Genomic DNA, 21,105 nt, shown 5'->3' with positions numbered 1-21,105 from the left:
GCATGCAGCATATATTGAAGCCTTGGCGTTTCCGACGCCCGTGAAGTGAAGAGCTTTTCCTCAAGAGGCGCCTTCGATACTTCGGGAGCTTCATTCCTTGTGCCTTTTGGCCAGCATTTCAAACGCTCATTACTGGTGCCCAAACATCCAATCTTTCCTCTCCAAGACCATTCATAAGGAGAATTTTAAACGCCCAACCTGGCACAGTGGCACCCATTACCCCCACCCTTTTCCTTCAATATATGCTTCGTGGGATTTCTCTTTGCTGTCGCGGGGCTTGTTTTCTGGTTCCTCTCCCGTCACGCTATGATCTACTACGCCGCCATTGTTAGAATTTTAACATCTCTGTCGTCGTTGGACAAGGGTTTCATTGCTCCCCCAGAAAAATATTGTGTTTTTGATTTGTTTTGGTACAAAATACAGAAAAAACAGTGTGTTTTATGGTTTGTTGTTGTTGCAGTAGCTCTGTGTTTTGTTATTTCTTGAATTTTAGTCAAATTTCTGTTCTATTTTTTCTTCCTTTTACTTGATTTTTTAGATTTTAATTTGTTCTTCATTCTTTCTTCTGTATCATTTTTATTGGATTTTTTTGTCTCTGTTGTTGATTTTGGGCAGAGTTAAGATTAGATTTGTAATGATTTTGTTGCAGTAAGAGAAAAAATGGCCAAGGCAGTAGAGGTGTGACGGTTAGACTTGTGATTGTTGCTGTTGTTAAATTTTTTATTAGCAATGGTGATGATGACGCAGAGGTTAGTGATGAGGGTAGGGAGGGTTTTTCAATTTTTGTTTAAGGGCAAAATTGTCTAAAAAATATTGTTTATGTACAAAAGGATGATTTTATAATGTTTTGTTACGTTGAGGATAATTTTAATAACAAAAAAAGGTCGGGGACGATTTTGATTTTCACCCAATACGTTAAGGACAAAAAAAGTACTTAACCCAAATAAAAAGCACTCAAACTTACATCAAAGTATACACAACCCCAAAATTTTCGGCCGGAATTTTCTGGTATCTTTGACCATCTCAGTACAGGGGGGTTCACCACAGTTGCATGTAAGTGTTCGTCGTCACCGACTACTTTTTTCTGATGATACAGAGCCTTGGGAAGCCATTCGTTAGGGTTTCTTGGAGTGAAGAAGATGAAGATGAAGATGAAAATGAAGAAGTGAATTTTAGAGTTGGGCTTTTAGCCATTTCATTTTTGTAATATAAATTTTTAAACAAAAATTAAAACATATTTAAAAAATATTTTAAAAATGACTCACACACATAGTTGCCACATAGAACTCTTTTATTGCCACATCACTAACGTCTGATAGTGATTTCAACGTTGTTAACGTTTTTTTTAATAAGAGAGCTCAAATACAATAAAGTGGAGCGACAAACAAGCCAACAATCCAACAAGAACAAGAAAATAAAAACAAAAATCTCCTTAATGTCACCTCCGGCATTGTCATCAACAACAGAAATGATCTAAACTACTCCATTCTCTAAAACTGTTTAAAAAATTCTAAAATACCACCTCTGCACTTCCCTCCTTGTTATTAAAAATTCGTCCGTTTCTCTCCAGCGAAACATTTCAAATAACCGAAAAAAAGCAAATGAGCCACTTGTTGTGCTCTACCTTCCTGTTAGCAATACCTGTCCAACTCTCAAAGTGTTCTTTTAGTGAGCCCGAAACAGTCCACGATCTCCTAAATTCAGTTAGCCATTGACACCACACCTGCCAAGTAAATTCACAACCCAAGAATAAATGATGAATATGTTCAACTTCTTTGTTACACAGGACGCACATGTTATCACCTTGACTAATAATTCCCAATCTATGTAGTCTTTCTTTAGTATTTACTCTTCCTATCAGAATAAACCAAATAAATAACTCCACTTGTGGCGGCACCAAACCTTTCCATAGTGTTCTTGTGAAACTGTAGCTGGTTATATCCTCCGAGAGAGATTCTGACTGTATTACCTACACAAAAGAGTTAGTTGAAAATATACCTTCCTTGTCAAACTTCCAAAAAATTCTGTCTTGCTTATCATGTGTTAGTTTTATAAGCCTTAAAGTCTCATGCAAAAGATCCACTAATTTCAACTCGCATTGGTATAAATCTCGCCTCCACTGAAAATTCTAAATCCACTCTAACCCATCCCAACCCACAATCCCCTATGACAGATCCTTTTTGGTTTGAAATGGAGAAAAGCCTTGGAAAACTCAACTTTAACGGACTACTTTGTAGCCAGACATCTTCCCAGAAACGAGTCCTCCTTCCGTCACCCACCTCCATAAATAACCCCGCAATCATCTTATCTTTGACCGTATTATCTTTGAACTGCAGCTGGCAGATATCTTTCCATGGACCCCCTCTAGTAGGTAATGTTTGAGCTGATAACATCACACTGGGATTCAAATCATAACAAGAACATACCACCTTCTTCCAGAATAGACATTATTCTTTCGAAAAACGCCACCACCACTTGAATAGGAGTGCAATGTTTCTAATCACAGCATCACCTACCCCCAATTCCCCCAACATTTTAGGGGCTTGAACCACCTCCCACTTAACTAGCGCCAGACCATTCCTACCTTCCTCCTTGCTCCATAGGAATCTTCTCTGCAATGATATCAATTTTTCTGCCACTGCCTTCGGCATCTTATACATGCAAGAATAGTACACCGGCAAGCTATTTAACACAGACTTAATAAGGACCAGCTTACCTGCTTTATTGAGTACCTTAGCCTTCCACAGACTGAGTTTCTCCTCTACCTTGTTAATTATCGGTTTCCAAGTCCTGACCAGTCGTGGGTTCGCTCCTAAAGGGATGCCAAGGTATCTGCCTGGAAGGTAAGCCTCCTTGCATCCCAGCAAGTTGCACATGTTGGATGTCCACTGTTGTTCACAATTGATTGGGATTAGACTTGATTTATCAAAGTTAATGGTTAATCCCGACATCATCTCAAAGCACCTTAGCAACCTGGCATAGTTTCTGATGGTCTCCTCTTCTGGCGGACAAAACAATATAGTGTCATCAGCAAACTGAAAATGTGACAACTCTATATTGTCCTTACCAACTAACAGCAGCACAATACGTCTGTTTTTGACTGCCTCTCCTATCATCCTATGCAGAACATCAACAACTAGAACGAACAAAAATGGAGATAGAGGATCATCTTGTCGCAAACCCCTCTCCATCTTAAAAGGTTTAGGGATAAATTTAAATTTTTTAACAAATTTTAGAAAAAAAAATATATTTTATCCATTAAAAAACAAACAATTATTGTGAAATAGAATAATAAGGATGAAATTATTTTAATATATTAATTATGTTACTTGTTATAATAATATTACGTAATCTTTTTACGAACATCAATAGATGATACTGAAATTTAGATTTATAATGGAATATATTACGTACTGCTCAAACCTTTTACTGTTGAACTTTATAGACTAATTATAGCTTTAATAAAAATGAGAATCAAATAATCTTAAATTAAAATGTTAAAATTGACAGTGGAAAGAGATGTCAACAAACAAAGATAGCAAATGGATGCGATGGTGGTTAATTTTTAAATAGTTTGGAACATTATATTTTTCAAATTAAATTCACATTCATTATTAAAATAGAATAGAATTAAAAAACATTAGAGCACTGGTTGTTAATTTTTGGGATAAGGACGATTTTGGTCCCTAACGTTGAGGGTCAGAATTGAAATCGTCCATCTTCTAATTTTCGATTTAGAATCGTCCTTAACGTTTTTTTTTCGTATTAAAATCGTCTTTTTTTTTTGGGACAAAAATACCTTCACCACTACCAATATAATTATCTCTTCACCACCACCACCACCAACTGCCACTCCACCACCATTATCAGCATCATCATCACCATCATCATCATCATCAACACCCATTGCCACTCCACCACCACCAACATCACCACCAACGCCACCGCCGCCCCCTTTTCCCCCTTTCCCCTCCCCTTCCCCTCCCCCTCACTGCCTCCCCCTTTCCCCCACCCAGCATCCCCACCCGTCCGCTCCCCCTCCCCCTCCCCGTATTCCCTTCCCCCACCCCCAATAAATCAACAAGCAGAAACAATAATATTCCACAACAAAAGAAGAAGAAATCCAGAAATTCACAGAATTCACAGAAGAAGAAGAAGAAGCGGTGGACGGCGGTACGGCGGTGGGTCGGCGAGGCAGAAGCGGCGAGGCGGCGAGACAGTGGCGGCGAGGCAGAGGCATAGGCGGCGAGGCAGAAGTGGCAAGGCGGCGAGGCAGAGGCGGCGAGGTGGTGACCCTGACTCTCGCGTTTCTCTCTCTGCTAGCCCTCAATGGCGATGGCTCTAAGGGAGACGACAAGCAAGGACGGCGGTGGCTCCTCGGACGACGACACACACGACAGATCTAGCGGCAGTGGGAACAGCCGAGGCGACAGCGACAGCCGCCGTCCCCTTCTCCCCTTTCCCCTTTCCCCTTCCCCCTCCCCCCTCCGCCTCTCCCCTTCCCCCCACCTCCACCCCACGTCCTTTCCCCTTCCCCCAAGCCCGAACCCTACGTCCTTTCCCTTTCCCCTTCCCCTCCAAGCTTCGCCGCCGGCGCCGTCCCCCCTCCACCCTTCCCCTTCCCCCTCCCCCTCCCCCTCCCCCTCTTCCCGGCGCTCCCTCTCTCTTTCCCCTCTTCTCTTCTCCTCCGTCACAACCCTTCTCCTTTCTTCTTTCTTCCAGCGCCGTCCCCTCTCCCCCCTTCCCCTTCCCCCTCTCCCTCCCCTCCCCCCTTCGCATTTCCTTTCAGCCCCCCACCCCCCAACGCGTTTCCTCTCCCCCTCCCCCAACGTGTTCTTTTCTTTTTTTTTATTTTATAATTTTTTATTATTAAAATAGAGGGTATTTTTAGAATAAAATTAATTTAAAAAAAAAAAGACGATTTTAATACAAAAAAATACGTTAAGGACGATTTTAAATCCAAAATTACAAGAGGGACGATTTCGATTCTAACCCTCAACGTTAGGGATCAAAATCGTACTTATCCCTTAATTTTTAATAGTTTTGAACATTTTGATTATTCTATAACAAAAAGTTAACACAAATTTTATTATGAAAAAATTATTTAAAACACATGTAATATAAATATATGTAAATATATGATGACTAGTTTTTTTTATGGGTCATTATAAATTTATTATTAGTAAAAAATTTTAAATTTTTTTATTTAATAGATATAAAATAAAAGTGAATACCCATCTCGATCTCTGATAATTTATTTGAAGGATTATGAAGCTTTCAAAAAAAAATATCCATTTCGATCCTTGATAATTAACTTCGCGAGATTGATAAATTTCTCCGTCAATGATCTCTCTCCAGAACATGCTTATGTGACTCGTTAATCGCTAATATATCCTCCATTTAAATTTTATAAGTAAAAATTATTTAAAAATTACTAATATTTTTTAGTTTTATAACTGTAAATTTAATCTATATATTTAAAAAAGATGACAAAAAAAAACTAACAATTATCACTAAAAGATAGCGGAACTTTTAACAAAAAAAATTGTCAATCCTAGTTTATTCATAACAGATAAATCAATGGTTTAACATGCTATATATAGACTTATTCTATTAATACACAGAGAAAATATTAACAGAAGAACTAATAAGTCTCACAGAAATAAAGTTTAAGGGTTGAAATGTTTAGAATCTTGTTGTCTTTCGAGATAATTGTCATAGACTATTTAAGATTTTTTTTTCTAAAATAAATATATTTGAAATTTAAATATTTTATATTTTTAATAAAAAAATTTTTAGATAAATTTTTCTTCTATTTATAAAACATTTTTATTTAACATTTTAATAATGAGAAAAATAATAATTTTCTAAATATCAAATAAAAAGATCTTCGCAGCAACCAGGAACTAATATGGGCCGCAACCACTTTATTACATTGAGTGATACAGGGAAGGTCTCCAAATCCCTTCTAGAAGCCTTCCCTACAATCGCGCTTGCATAGCGCCACGTTACCATGGTCAGTTTATTGTCACTCTCTTTTTCACCCCACGCAGCGACCTATCTCATCCTCCGTGGCATACAAAAATGACACTTTTACCCCTACTCCTTTGACTACTATATAAACATAAACCCCTATACTTTTTCTTCGCTCATCGTACATTTGCAAATAGCCAACACACTCTCATACAGACATACAGTCCCAATATTTTCATTTTTCCCATTTTACCCCTCGCCGGAAAATCACAAACCTCAACATTTCTCCGATCTAACACTCCGATGCCGGCAATACTCAGCCTATCCACCGTTCCCGCTGTCAAATTCTCCTTCTCTTGCAACAACCGAGCTTCCAACAAAAGATTCCGCCGCCGTAGTCCGATCCACGCCGTCGCTTCTCCGGTGCCGGCCACATCGGCTAGCCTCTACGAGGTTTTGCGAGTCGAGCAGGATGCGTCGCTGACGGAGATCAAGTCTGCCTTCCGGAGCCTGGCGAAGCTCTACCACCCCGACGTTGCGGCCGTGAGGCGGTTGCCGGATTCTGACGGCGGTTCCGGCACGGACGACGGCGACTTCATCGTGATACGGAACGCATACGAGACGCTATCGGATTCTTCAGCAAGAGCTATGTACGATCTGTCTCTGTCCTCCCGGCGGCGGAGGTTTCCGGAGCCATTGAGCGTGAAACGGAATTCCGATCATTACTCGACCCGAAGATGGGAAACGGACCAATGCTGGTAGATAGAGTTAAAAAAATAAAAAAAAAGGAAAAAAAAGATATTAGGTAACAGTTCAGCCGTTCAGGGGAAAAGGGGGGGGGGGGGGGAATTGTCTTGTTACCGAATCCAAACTTGTCTTTTTTTTTTTTTTTTCTTTTGGAGGGGAAAAACTTGGCTTTACTTCTGCTATGAACGAAAGAGAAGTAGTGGATTTCTTAAGGACAAAGAGAAGGTGTTCGTTGCTTTGAGACAGTGACGGTGGTGGTAATGGATGTAGCTAACGTTGTAAAAAGTTAAAAAGAAAAAATGGAATATAAATATTGTTTTGCCAATTTTGCCTTGCTTCTTTTTTCTTTCCCTGTGCGTCATATCTGCTGCTGTTTTGCATAAACCAACAAAATGGTACAACGAATCTGAAGCACAAAAAGAAGTTTTACAGTCACCCAAAAAGAGAAATGGAAATTTTACACGAGATTAAAAAATTAAAATAATGAATTATTTATTGGGCTTTTTTCACTCCCCACTATATGAGGCTAATTTTTTTTATATGACACCAACTGTGGTGTAATGCTGAGTTATGGAATTATGGAGAATTTTACATCGGTGTGATGGCGATCAGGTGAAGAGAAGTAATCGGACGGTCCAATTTATTGCAGCTGAAAAGGGACACAAATCGGACCGTCCGATTTGTGGTTCATAGAGGACAGTGCATGAAAATCGGATCCACCGATTTCATGCTTAACGTTCAGATTTTTCTTTTGCACAAGATAATCGGACTCAGCGATTTTTTGGCAAGATGAAAAAAAATTTTGGGAGCCATGAAATCGGACCCAACGATTTCCGGGTGCCACACTCCTGTCAAGCACTCTGCATCTCCATAATGCGATTATACACCACCACTAACTTAATATCAAAAATAAAAAAGTGACTATATATGATTCTAATTATCTTTTTTTTTTTTTGGGGGAGTTGAGTGAGTCTCCACTGCTCCCGCTACTGCATTGATACCTTTGTTGATGGATTTTATGTTTATTTAATTTAATCAGCTGCTGAAAACTTCTCAAGAAACATGAGATTTTTAGTTATATGATGTATAAAATAGTAACTATACCCAATGAAACCAGGGGTAAATCATAATAATAAGTTTATTCTCGTTAGAAAAAATCTAGTAACTAATTCTTTATGCAATTAACCAATTTTTTAAAGGATCTGATTTTAAAATTTAAAAAGCTAGTTTTATGTTAAAAAACATGAGAGGATGCTCAATTTTAAAATGTTTGTTTTTTTTAGCATAAAACTAATTTTTTAAATTTTTATATTTTTTGAACATAAAACTAGTTTTTAAAATTTTAAAATCATGAATTTTTAAAAAGTTGACTGCTTAAATTGATATAGAGTTAATTTCCTAAATTTTTTTTTTTATCTTCGATTTGATTTTAATAGGTCCCCTCTAAAGTGTATATCGCCAATTCTCATTTAATCATTCATAATAGATGCAAGAGTTTAAGACCTACATTTGAACTTTTAAACACTTATATTGACAAAAATTGGTGGCGGTATAATTACAGTTAATATAAACAATATACCTTGATTGCTTTCCTAAATAAATTTAGGGCTTGAATGGTGTATGTTTTTATGTTTAGATAAAAATTCAAACAAAATATGGCCTCTTTTTTTTTTCGTTACAAATAAGAGCTGTTAAAAGCTTAGGATATATCCCTAAACCTTGATAGAACATTTCAGTTTTTGCGTGAACTACAAGGTAAAACGTACACTTGTAAAAAATAACATTTTAATCTACTGTTTAAAATCCTATATCTCCGGGCTCTCCAAAATTTAAACATTTTTACATTGTAAAAGGAGTAAATCTTTTGAAATACAATATATAAGACGGAAGATGCATTGCCATTTTTTTTTACCTGTATATACATAATGAAGATTGAACTTTGTAACCATCATTTTGCTTTCGTTTTCTTAGTTAATTTTTATATAACTATGACTGTTATAGATTTATCATTTATACATATATCTGCTATGCTAATAATTTCGAAATGGCCATTATGGATAATGAACTTGGTGCTTTCGAACTGTAAAACTTACACAACTCTTAAGGCGTTAACCATTAGATTATAGTTAATTTTTTTAATTTTTGTATCATAAAATATATATCTATATCTAAATAGGCAACTTGATGGAGACACTATGCTCAACAAGGTGCTTGTATTATATATATAATAATGATGCTTCTCTATCTAATAGCAAAAAATATCAGAATTCTTTTATAAAGGAAGAAACTCGCGTCTTTAATGTAATTAATTATTCATGGATGCATTCAAAACAAATCCTAAAACGAGGATTAAAACTACCCTTGTCTGTCAGATCATTATGAAGTTAATAACAAAAGGTACAGTACATATAGTATATACACTCCTCTATATTTAACTAATGTTGGGAGGATAAAAAATAACCAGAATATTTTGAGCCCAAAAAAAATTTCGTTGCTGCAGAAATTTTGATAGAAGAATCACCTCTTCAACACTACCTTGATTCACAGTCAACTACCTACCAATATGGATCCTTTAATGAAACTCACTGAGCTTTGTACAAAATTGCTATAATATCTGAAAGTTCAAAAAGGCTAATTGCACACTTCCAGAAATGAGGAAAATGTCATGAGCATAGAGTGGATGACATGCAATAAAAGACGGATGCTTGAAAGATCAGGTCCAGTCATTGTAGGCAAGCTACGTTGATGATTCAGCATCTGATAAACTTGCTCAAATATGGGTCGCACATGCATCGCAATCATGGGGTCTGAGGGATTAATGGCAGCAGCCACATCCATCATCCATGCAATCTTTCGTGAGGTATCATTGTTAATATCACATGCCAGTTGCTGCAGAAGTGAAAGCACTACTCCTTGGGTCAAAGGAAGAGGAACCATTGACAAAAGTCCATGTAAATCAACCTGCTTCGCAGAAATGGTGTGGTACTGTTAATGCTCAATATTTTAATCTCCGACGTCAACAGAAAGGAACTTTAGTTTAAGGCTAAAAATTTAGAAAATAAGGTCCGATAAAACAACTTCGTGACAAGATATTCAAACGACCAATTCCAATGTTAGATTGAGCATCAGTGTAGAATTAAAGGTTTAAGGTGACTCTAATGATTCTGATGACAACTAGTCAACTAAGATAATATGCCCCTTTCTAATTCATACCGTGGTATCAATCACAAAGATCGATAGTCGGGTTCATAAAGTAATCAACATTGCACCAGCTGAACTACAACTTTTTTAGTTATACTTTTGAAGATATTTATAGAAATGCTTTTGGCATACCTGAGAACATAACCAAGATACAATCGACACATCACTTCTTTTTAGAGCCCCGGTGAAAGCTTCCTCAAACTTCCGTTCAGTTATCAACCTTGCTAGCTCTTGTTTGGGATCGAGAGGCACTTCAACCTTATATACAACACAAATTGTAAGAAATGATTACAATGCAAACTCAAATATGAAAGGCAATCGTCCTGCGAGTTAATAGGAGTTTTACCCCACCTTTTCACAAAGCAGAGGTCCATTGTTCAGCTGAATGGGCAAAGGATTTAGTGTGCCAGAGTTAGCTCCTGCAGTTGCATATGCCATTAGCTTTCTCTGGCCCTCTAGCACTTCTCTACTCAAAGTTTGAGTAACTGATGAAGCTGAATTAATGGATTCCTGCAAATTGCATAACAGGGAACATCAACACTGGGAAACAAAGAGAGTGGGCAAAGCTAAACTAAGAGTAAAATATGGCATATCTGTAAATTTTCTTTTGAACTCACTACCAGTATGAATTAAGCAACAAAGATTTTTATCTCTGGTAAATATATTATCTACATTGACATAACATAAAAGCATACAGAATTACAATCGAGAAAAAATACAAAAGTTTACAAGCTTCCTGCAATAGGTTTGATGGTATGACCAAACTAGCGCACAGCAAGTGCGAGGTCCACACAGAGAACTTTAACTAGTATGTTAGGATCGAATTGCAAGGTAGATGTTAATTGCTACAGGAAAACTCATCTACCTGAACCGTACACAATTTCAGTTTGGAACAGTTACGAGTGGTCTATTTGGGTTGAAGACTTTTAAGCCTCTTACTCATCGGGTTGGGTATTGGGTATAAAAATGATAATCATTAACCAAATATATCACACAAACCCATTTTGTTTGAATACCCCGTGTTTTGCACCATTCAACCTCACGACTTACCAGCGAAATCCCCATCACTGCCTATATTTGCATTCACTTCCCTAATTGATTGGGTTGGTTCTTATTTTACTCCATACCTAATCCAAACCAAAGGGCAAACACCACTCACATCAGATGTATGGGATTCCAATGTGGGTTTATATGCAACGTGAACAATGGCTAGCTTTTGTTGTAGGGTTGTCCTAAGGTTTGTATCATACTATACTATCATAATACAACCATTGAAATCGTCCACAGCCAAAATTTTAGAATAAATAGCCATTTGAAAACTTAAGCTCATAAAATTAGAAAGCATTTTAGGAAGTGGATTCAGATCCTCTCCTAAGCATGACACATCCAAACAGGAGCCGATACAATTCCACTTAAAAGTAATTTAACTTTTTCGGAAAATCACAGGTATAGACAGAATGCATTTATGCAAAGAAGGTCAACCCTAGATCTCTTTGAACAAACATGCTCTCTATTTTAAAAATATCAAAATGCTTAGTGATCCAAGTTAACTCTGTTTTCTCATACCATTAATCTCACTGATCCTAGATTCTTCAACTCTATATCAATAACTTTCTTGAATACTGCTGAACCTGAACTTTTTTCCTTTTAAGAGAGTAGCAACACAATTTCGTCCCAAATGCAAACGAGAATGTTGCTACAGAAGACCAAAGGAACAAGAGAATATCAATGAGTACACTTACCCTTAGAGTCATTGCCAGTGAAGTGTGCCCAGATTCAAGGCGTTGTTGCACTGCAGTTGAATGTTCAACCATGCCCTTTTGAAATGTAGAATCAACTTGGTCAAACATTGCTTTGCATGATTTCTCAAATGCGGGAACCACTGATATTTCAAAACTGGATTTGAGTGCATCCTACAGAAGAAATTATTTTACAATGGTGAACAGGATGAAATTTTTTTTACAAAGAAAAATGCCAGATTGACCCAGATTGAATGAATATACAACATAGTTCAAGTGAAAGCAAGTGAGGCACCTGAAGCACTTGTTTTCCAGTTGTCTGAAACTGTGCTTGAATTTGCCTGGCAACAGTGGCTTCAAGTTTTGCATTGACTGATTTATCAAGTTGATTTACTGCCTTATCACCTACTCCTCTCTGGTAAAAAGTGTCTATTAGATCCACAATACAACTTCATTGAGTTCAATCTAACACCCAAGATATATATATATAAACAATTCACTAACCTGGAAAGACTCTACAATGGCTGAAGATATTATTTTCTCAATAGTGGGGGTCATTGCATGGACTGCAGCTGGACCCACTGAAGCTATTTCCTTCTTTAGTATTTTCTCCAATATTGCTGGTAGATCCTTATTCATAAAGTTACTAATCAAACCTGTAACATGCTGAATACGATCTCGTAACAACTTTTCATTTTTTGCATTCTCCTCTTGAATTCGAGCCCACAAAACATCCATATTGGCCTTGACAGCTTTTTCCATAGTTCTCCCCAGGTTTGCCTCAAGCCTTCTACCTTCTTTTGTAACTGGAACTGTAACCATCATTGTCATTTGCTTCTGCATCTCTTTTTGCATAGTCAATAACTGCCAAGCAAGGAGAAAAAAATCTTCAGCGAGTAAAACTACCAAAATATACCAAGTACAATCCTGTAAAATACAATTTCTTGGCTTATCCTATATTGACTTGGTTAAAATTCAATAGGTGTACAAACATATACATCCTACATGCCCTTAAGCTCCTAATATATGGAAATATAAGCTTTAATTGATGGTCACTTTTCAATGAACATGTACTACAAAATCATGGCATCATGAGGCTTTTTCCTAAAAATATACAAAATGCATTACAACCTCCACATATTAATACATTGAATATAATACAGTATTAATTATTCATGTGACCAGCACAAAACTCCTGAATGATACCTGATTAATTGATTCTTGCATTGCTAGAATTTGATGAAATGCATTTTCAGCAGATGGGAGGTTTGAACTTCCACCTAGTTCATTTGACAAATCAACTGAATTGCATGCACTTGGAGATGGGGAAGATGGACCAGATGCTTGAGAATTTTTGCCCTTCTGTCTCTTCCCTTTTGTGTTAGGTGCAGGTGAAGGTGGTACTGTCATGGATGCAGATGAGTTAGAAATCTTTTCGTGCACATCTTTTGTCGAGTCTTGCAGTCCATCCTCACCAGCATTAGAAGTTTGGGAAAGTGATTCTCCTAAACTGAGATCAACTTGCCCTGGTTCCCCTGTAATATAAGTTCCCCCTGATATTGCACAGCATTCTCGCGTCATCTCAATACCAAGATCTGAAGCCTGAGAGAAAAAGTATTTTTCTTTAACATCAGAAAGTAGGTTTTGTTGTGATCCCTGATGATTATACTCATCACTTTGATCAGGTGTAGCCTCACCAACCACCTTCACTTCTACTTCAGCATTACCCAAATCAACCACATCTGGGATCTTTGTATCTCCTTCACTATTTCTATCAATTATATTTGTCTCAGGGGGAGAACCGGCCTTAATGATTTCAGAAGGAGTAACCAGGTGAGTTGGTTGCTTAAACATAACAGAGGGATTAAGTACGCTCGAAATATCATCCTGTTTGACTTTCTCATCATTCTTCAAATCATTATTCATCAGTGGTGCATCAGACAAGTTCCTATGAATAGTAGGCATTTGTCTGTCAACTGAATAATCATTAATGGATTGGTCCCCAACATGGTCACCCAAATTAGATTGTGAACTCCTGAAATCAGACAGTTTCCTAGACAACCTTGGGCTCAAAGGAAGAGGCGGAGATGGAACACAAACAATATCAGCATCACTACTGGATGGAGCCGAAGTAGGTCCCTCAATATAGCCAGAGCTTAAAGGGTATCTTCCAGCAAGTGCACTCTCAGTGCTACCACCTTGTGACATTGTTTTGGGAGCAGAACTGGCTGACGACATTTCAGATGCTCTAACACCAGATGAGTCCACAGTACTGAATCCATCAGCATCTCGGGAAACAGAGGAATCTGGCTTCTCTAGTCCCACATTTTCAAATGGTGGTGGCAGGCATTGGGCTAAATCCAAAGCATACTGCTGAATGGCCTGTGTTTGAACACAATAAACCTGAACAATATGTTCACCATGAGGTAATATATCACTTGTCCCAGTAAAACTCAGAATGGGCATGGTCACAGTAAACTCAGCTATATAATCCATGCGTGTTGATTCAGGATTAGAACCATATTCTAAGTGTACAGCATATATAGCATTCCTCTGAGCATTTGCAAGTAAAAGCAGACCTGCATGAGACAATGCTGCAACTTGATTAAAGAATGAGTCCTTAACAGATGGTTGAGCTGAACTCCTCAACTCCAATGTCTGCGTGCATTTCCATGATTCAGCATCACTTGGAAGTAGCCAACCTTCTTCACTTGCTGAGACCCAAAGCTTAACTTCCCGATTTTGAGGTCCCTACAAACAGTTCAAATAAAACCACATAATATAAATATAAGTAGATTAGAAATGTATAACAAAGATCACAACCACAATGTAAGTAAACTTTATATGCTTTTAGACAAAATAATATGAAGGTTACCCTGAATGAAACTATATATTTTTCAAAAAAATTGCATATCGCATACTTCTGGACATAGCAAAATCAGCAATACCTAATCAACATGTTAAAAAACTTGATGAAAGAACTTACACCAGTTATAAGAACAATATGATCAGGTCGGTGGGGAGCAGTGAAAAATGTAGCAGAAAAAACATGATGCCCATCATGTGGTCTCATCACCGCAAGTGGCTGTGTCTTGCGATCTTCCCAGATCTTTATCTGTAGTATTTGACAATTGCAAAAACATAAAACTAAGACATACTACAAAATAAACAAAAATATAAACTGAGTAGGACATAAGAATAATGATGATGGTGCACTCAATTGTTTAGTCATCTGTGCAAAAGTATCTCGTTATATATAAATGTTCCTCAACACAAACAAAAAATTAGTAAATCACAAAGAGAAAGAAATAGAACTGAAAGAAACAACACATAGTAGTTAATTAAGGCAAGAAAATACAAACCGTGCCATCATGTGATGCAGATACCAGACGATTTCTCATCCATTGGCACATTGACAAATCAGTCACCTCTCCATCATGAGTGCCCACCAGCTGAACACCATCTATGAGCTTGTCAAGAGGACACCTCAGAGTGTCCTCTGTCACAAAGGCCTCACCATTTCCAACTTTTGTGGTGTCAATTCTTAGAACATGTCTTCCCATACCAATTATCAAAATTTCCTATAAGAAAAGGCATGAATTAATATGACAGGAATGGAAGGAATAAGGTTCAATCATCACTTCTTCAAGCTTCGAGGAAGAGAACTATGAAGCAGGATATGGAGTATTTACTTGTTTGTGGCAGTGCCAGCAGATTCGAGGATTTTCAACTTTCTCCTCTCCCACCATTTGGATAGCGATAACAATATTGGCAGTAATTTGAGGCTTATCTTCATCATCAGGACCTTCAGAGATCTTCCATACAAAGACACGGCCATCTGTTCCAACACTGTAGGAAAAGCATGTTAACATAAACCGTTGACAAGAAAACTAGGTCATTCAATTATTTCAGGTAACAGATACTACCTAGCCAGGAGATGAACATCTTCAGCAAAGAAAGCCAAGTCTGTGACCCTCTGATTAGAAAAAGAAGAAACAAATAAGTTAAAGATGGACTATCATCATTTTAAAGGCATCAACCTAATACAGATGTACAGCACTACAATACAAGTTGCAAGTCAAGCAGCAGCAAATATGATTATTTTTTTTTATTGTCAATAGATATTTTTTATTATTCTACTGTTATTTTTTTTATTTTTTTTAATTTGTGTTTTTTTAAATATTTTTTTCTCTATTTCTGCGTTCTCTTTTTTTTTTCAGGTACTCTTTTTTTTTTGAAAAAATTTTTTTGGGTTGGATAATTTCCTTTTTCTTGTCGTTCTTACTTCAATATCATTTTAACCTTGTATTGTATTATTTGATTTGTAATAAAAATAATAACAAAAATAATTAGTCTTGAGACTTTTAAAAAATAAATATTATAAAAGTAAAATTGATCTTTTAAAATGTTAAAAAATAACCTAATTTAAAATGACTTATTTTTGCTTTATTTTATAATTTTTCATTGGAAAACCAGTCAAGCATCAAAAGAGAAAACAAAAAGAACCAAACCTGTCATTTGTGAGATAACATGGAACTAACCTATGTTTTGCATTAAAAGAACCAAACCTATCATCATTTTAAGGGCATCAACCTAATACACATGTATAGCACTACAATACAAGTTGCAAGTCAAGAGGCAGCAAATATGATATATATATTTTTTTTGTCTATATATATTTTTCATTATTCTACTATTATCTCTTCTTATTTTTTTTAATTTGTATTTTTTTAAGTAATTTCTTCTCTATGTTCTTTATCTATCTCTACATTCTTTTCCAGTACTCTTTCTTTCTTTGAAAATTTTTTTATTAAGTTAGATAATTTTTTTTTATCGTTCTTACTTCAATATCATTTTAACCTTATATTGTATTATCTGATTTGTAATAAAAATAATAATAAAAATAATTAATTTTGAGACTTTTAAAAGATAAATATTATAAAAATAAAATTGATTTTTTAAAATGCTAAAATATAATTTATAAGTTGTAATTAATTTTATATAATTTAAAGAAAAATCAATTTTTTGAAAAAAAAAATCTGTTTTTAGATAAAAAAAAATTGGTTTTATAAATAAAAATAGATTTTTATGTTCAAAAATTAATTTTTTTTAATGTAAAAATGGATTCTTTTTTAAAACTGATTTTGTATTTAAAATTAATTTAGCTTATTATCCAAAACGAAATTTTTTATTAATATTTATTTTTTTGTTAATATTAATCATATGTATTCTTATATATTAATAATAAATTTAAAAATAAAATAATTATATTTATAAATTTTATTTTAATATAAATACTGTTATATAATTTTTTATTAAAATTTTTTGCCCTTTCAAATATTTTATTAAGTTTTCATTATCTGTACTCTTACGTACTCTCATTTTTTATTAAATTAATTTGTACCAGAAAATTTTTTTATAAGAGAAGAATTTCATAAGGAGTCAACTTTTTTTTATAAGAGGAGAATTTCATTAAGATGAGGAGAAGGATAATACAATAAAAAGAATAAGAGTTCCTCTACAGAAGAGCAAGACAAAAACAATACAAAAGATTTATATATAAAGCAGACCATTCCAATCTCTCAGCATGTCCGAGAGGGATAGTACTCTATAAAGATCATGAGCTTTATAACAAGGATAGTTCTATGGTAGCATTGGTTTGGTGACTAAGGATGACATAAGTTTGATTAACAAGTAAAATATTGATACATGATAAAAAAAATTAAATTTAAAATTAAAATAATTCTCTCTCTCCTATAATTTTTTATAATTATTTTTATCAAAATAATTTTTTATAATTTTTTTATAATTATAAAAATAATTTAAAAATATTAAAATAAATTTTTAATTATATTTATAATTATTATTTTATTATTATTTTTATTTTTAAAAAAAACTTATAATTATTTTTATAATTATTTTTACTAAAATAAATTTTTTATATTTTTAATTATTTATTATTATTATTTTTAATAATTTCTAAAAGTAATACCAAAATTAATTTTTTTTGTAATTTTGAAAACTAAAACCAAAATAATATTCTCTCTTATAATTTTTTATGATTATTTTTAAACTAACACCAAGAGAAAGAATATCATTTTGGTGTTAGTTTTTTGAAATTACAAAAAAATAATTATAAAAAATTATTTTTTAGAAATAAAAATAATAATAAAAATAATTAAAAAAATAATATTAGTATTATTTTAGAAATTATTAAAAATAATAATAAAAATAATTATAAAAAATTATTTTAGTAAAAATAATTATAAAAATTATTTTTAAAATAAAAATAATAATAAAATAATAATTATAAATATAATTATAAAATTATTTTGGTGTTATTTTTTTGAAATTATTTTTTATAATTATAAAAATAATTATAAGAAATTATTTTAATAAAATAATTATAAAAAATAATAAAAAAAAATCATTTTGTTGGTCAAACTTATGCTATCTTTAGTCACCAAAACCAATGCCACTATAAAACTTTCCTTATAACAAATATATTAGGCGTCTAATCCTCTCCATCCCATATGACCCTTAAATGTTATACAGGAAACATTTTAGATTATTCTAGTGCCAATCTCTTTCCCAATGGTACCATTTCGAAGGTGAGTCATGAGTCAATCAAGCAAATAATGTTCATATTCAATAAATTATGATACATTTATGAAAAAACCCATTAACTATCAAACATTTACAACTCGCCTAGCAACTTCCAACATTGAGTTCAATAGATAACCCAAACTCAGACATTATTAAACTGTCTTGTATCAAACGATCATAAGCTAGCTTTTTGCAAAAGTGCATGATAGATCAAATCAACATTTGCATTAAAAAATAACTAAATTTTCTTACATACCAAATTAACAACAGAATTCTTTCACTTCACTATCTCATAAACAACCCAACACATTTCTAAAATTCACCTTAATTCAAGATTCTCCTACACCTTTCTTACTCTTATTTCCCAACATGATGTTACATTCTTAAATATACATAAAAACAAACGCATTACAAGCACAAGAGTAACCAAAAGAGGAAACGAACCTGATTGTGGCCTTTGAGAAGGGACCTAACAGCTGTGTGAATATTAAGCACTCTAATGTTCCCTTGCTTCAACCCATAGCAAATGTAAGACTTGTTAACAGCTATTTGCCTTCCAAAAACCAAGTTAGGATCCGAACCATATTTCGTTATCGGTGCCACCTCAAGCTGCGGCTGCACCTCCTTGGGAAGCCTCACGTCCACGTCATACACCACATGGTCCCCCGTCAGGCGCCTCCCTCTCGGCATCTTACTGCTCGCCACGCGATTCAGCGCAGCTGCCGCAGCGTTCGCGGCAGATAACATCCCCATCGAGGAGATAGGGGCGGAAGCCGCAGCGGAAAGCGGTTGAGAAGATTGTTGAGGCAGTTGCGATGGCGGTTGCATTTGTTGTTGTTGTTGGTCGTGGTTGGTGAGGAGGATTAGACTTAAAAATTGTCTCAGTTTTGTGGTTGTTTCTGTATGTAGCAGTTGAATTTTGACTCTTTTAACGGAAAAGAACAACAAAGGTTAGTTTGGTAGATTGGAACCGAAATTCAAACTATTTATATTTGAACATGGCACCCATTAAATTCTAAAGTCAAAATAATATAGTATCTAAAGGTTAAAAGATAATATATTTAAAGTTCAAAAGATAATTATCTAAAAAATAAAAGATAATATATGGTTTTATTTTCGTTTAATTCCAAATCAAAAATAATAATAACTTAGGCCAAGTTTGGATAAATAACTTAAATAAATTCTTCTAAAAAAAGAACTTAAAGTATAAGGACTTTTATTAATAGCAGCTTATAAATAAGTTATTTTGTGTTTGGATTTTTAGTTATAGAAGTACTTATTTTAAAGTTGTAGCGTTTGGATAAATAACTCAAAAATACCATTTTTTTCTAAAAAAAATAGATATTAAAACAACGATGATAACAAATATTTTTCAATATTAAATGTTGATTTTCTATAACCTAATCACTAAGATTACAATTGTTTAGGCAATTAATTTTTTATTTGCTCTCTTATTAGTTTCATTTTTTAGGTAGAAACTAGTTCTTCTACTTCATCTTCACCCATAACGGTGTTATTGTATGTGATAAATAGTAATAAAATTTTAATTCACAATAATCTTGATGCCAATGCCATAGAAATTATGGTGTAGTTAGTGTTTTCTATTTTATTGTGTATGATATGGTAAACAAAAATAAAAACTAAATGTAAAATGTGTGTCAATGTATATTTTGTTGCTGGTTTTTATTTTTTTACTTCTATCAGAATTTCTTCCTCTTTTATTGGGGTCAAGAACTTGTTATAACTAACTATAAAAATAATAGTAGCTATATAAAAATAAAATCACATGAAAAAAATAAAATTAAAACTGAGATTTTATACCACATACAATATTAAATACAAATTTAATAATAAAAATAGAGTGGTAAAATGATTAAAAAAACAAAAGAAAAAATAAAAACCGAAAGGAATATATGCAATAGGCAGTTCAAATAGAACATTGTTTTCAATTGGTAGTGGAGGGTCAATATTTTCAACAGATAAATCATTACGTGAAAATGATGGTGGAAGGCCAATATTTCTAGCATATAGAGCCTCGGGTGAAAATGGTGGTGGGGACAGTATTTCTAGTATTTTTGTACAGAACCAAGAATGAAAGTATTTATTTTGTTTTACGGAAATGATAGAATGACTTATCGAGGAAGAAAAGTCATATATTTCTACTTCTTCATCAAGTTATAAATTAACTTTTAGGAAAGTTAAAAATTCTTTTTAAAACAGTGCCAAACACGCGTACTGTAACTTTTCATAATTCAATTTAACATTTATAATAATAAATAAGATCACCATTATATAAGTCATTTAATTTGAAATAGCATAATTTATGATTATAATTAATATTAATATATGTATTTTACACAAATAAATTAAAAAATTAAAAAAAAATTCTAACAAGATTGTCATCTTCCTTAAAAAAAGATGAAAATAAGAACTAGCTAGAGGGAAATAAATTACAAGAAATGGAGTTAGTATTTTCAATTACTGAATGATTAGAAGTGTATTATTAACTAAATTACCATGGTTTCTTAAATATATATTATTTCATTCGTTTTTTGTCGACTTTGACAGGTGGTATCGAAACAAGTTTGTATCAAAATTTTAAGTATTGAAAAGCAGATATAATTTTTCTAAAAAAGAGTAAGTTCAACCTGAAAATTACTTAATTAGTGTTAAGGCAATCTATGTCGAGATTGCTAGTGATAAACTTTATGATAAACGACAAAGAAATAAATAATAAAATGGAAAAAGACGATCATAAAAGCACAAACAAAGCAATAACAAAATTCAAAGTTAAATAAAACTGAACCAAATAAACTAAAGGAAACAAATAAAAAATCGA

General features: G+C 33.9%; 2 protein-coding genes across 3 annotated transcripts; one reads left to right on the top strand and one right to left on the bottom strand.

Annotated features, from left to right (window-relative positions):
* Positions 1–6,164: 6,164 nt before the first annotated feature.
* On the top strand, positions 6,165–6,794 carry LOC130944596 (chaperone protein dnaJ 11, chloroplastic). Its single transcript, XM_057872987.1, has one exon. It carries the CDS (start codon positions 6,277–6,279, stop codon positions 6,733–6,735), a length of 459 nt encoding a protein of 152 aa, XP_057728970.1. The 5' UTR covers positions 6,165–6,276; the 3' UTR covers positions 6,736–6,794.
* Positions 6,795–9,013: 2,219 nt separating this feature from the next.
* LOC130965521 (enhancer of mRNA-decapping protein 4-like) lies at positions 9,014–19,140 on the bottom strand. 2 transcript variants are annotated; one of them, XM_057890282.1, is made up of 12 exons: positions 18,711–19,140; positions 15,587–15,636; positions 15,353–15,509; positions 15,023–15,241; positions 14,647–14,775; positions 12,867–14,411; positions 12,165–12,524; positions 11,956–12,075; positions 11,664–11,834; positions 10,273–10,431; positions 10,054–10,179; positions 9,014–9,681 (listed from the first exon to the last, which is right to left on the bottom strand). In XM_057890282.1, exons 1-12 carry the CDS (start codon positions 19,092–19,094, stop codon positions 9,352–9,354), a joined length of 3,750 nt encoding a protein of 1,249 aa, XP_057746265.1. In that variant the 5' UTR covers positions 19,095–19,140; the 3' UTR covers positions 9,014–9,351. The 2 variants fall into 2 exon arrangements, with proteins under 2 accessions (XP_057746265.1, XP_057746271.1); XM_057890288.1 differs by having other exon boundaries at positions 15,353–15,498; positions 18,711–18,921.
* Positions 19,141–21,105: the final 1,965 nt, after the last annotated feature.

The sequence above is a fragment of the Arachis stenosperma genome, chromosome 1, assembly GCF_014773155.1.
Source record: "Arachis stenosperma cultivar V10309 chromosome 1, arast.V10309.gnm1.PFL2, whole genome shotgun sequence".
Taxonomy (NCBI): domain Eukaryota; kingdom Viridiplantae; phylum Streptophyta; class Magnoliopsida; order Fabales; family Fabaceae; genus Arachis; species Arachis stenosperma.
Note: the sequence above shows the minus strand (reverse complement) of the source record. Positions and strands in the feature narration are given on the sequence as shown.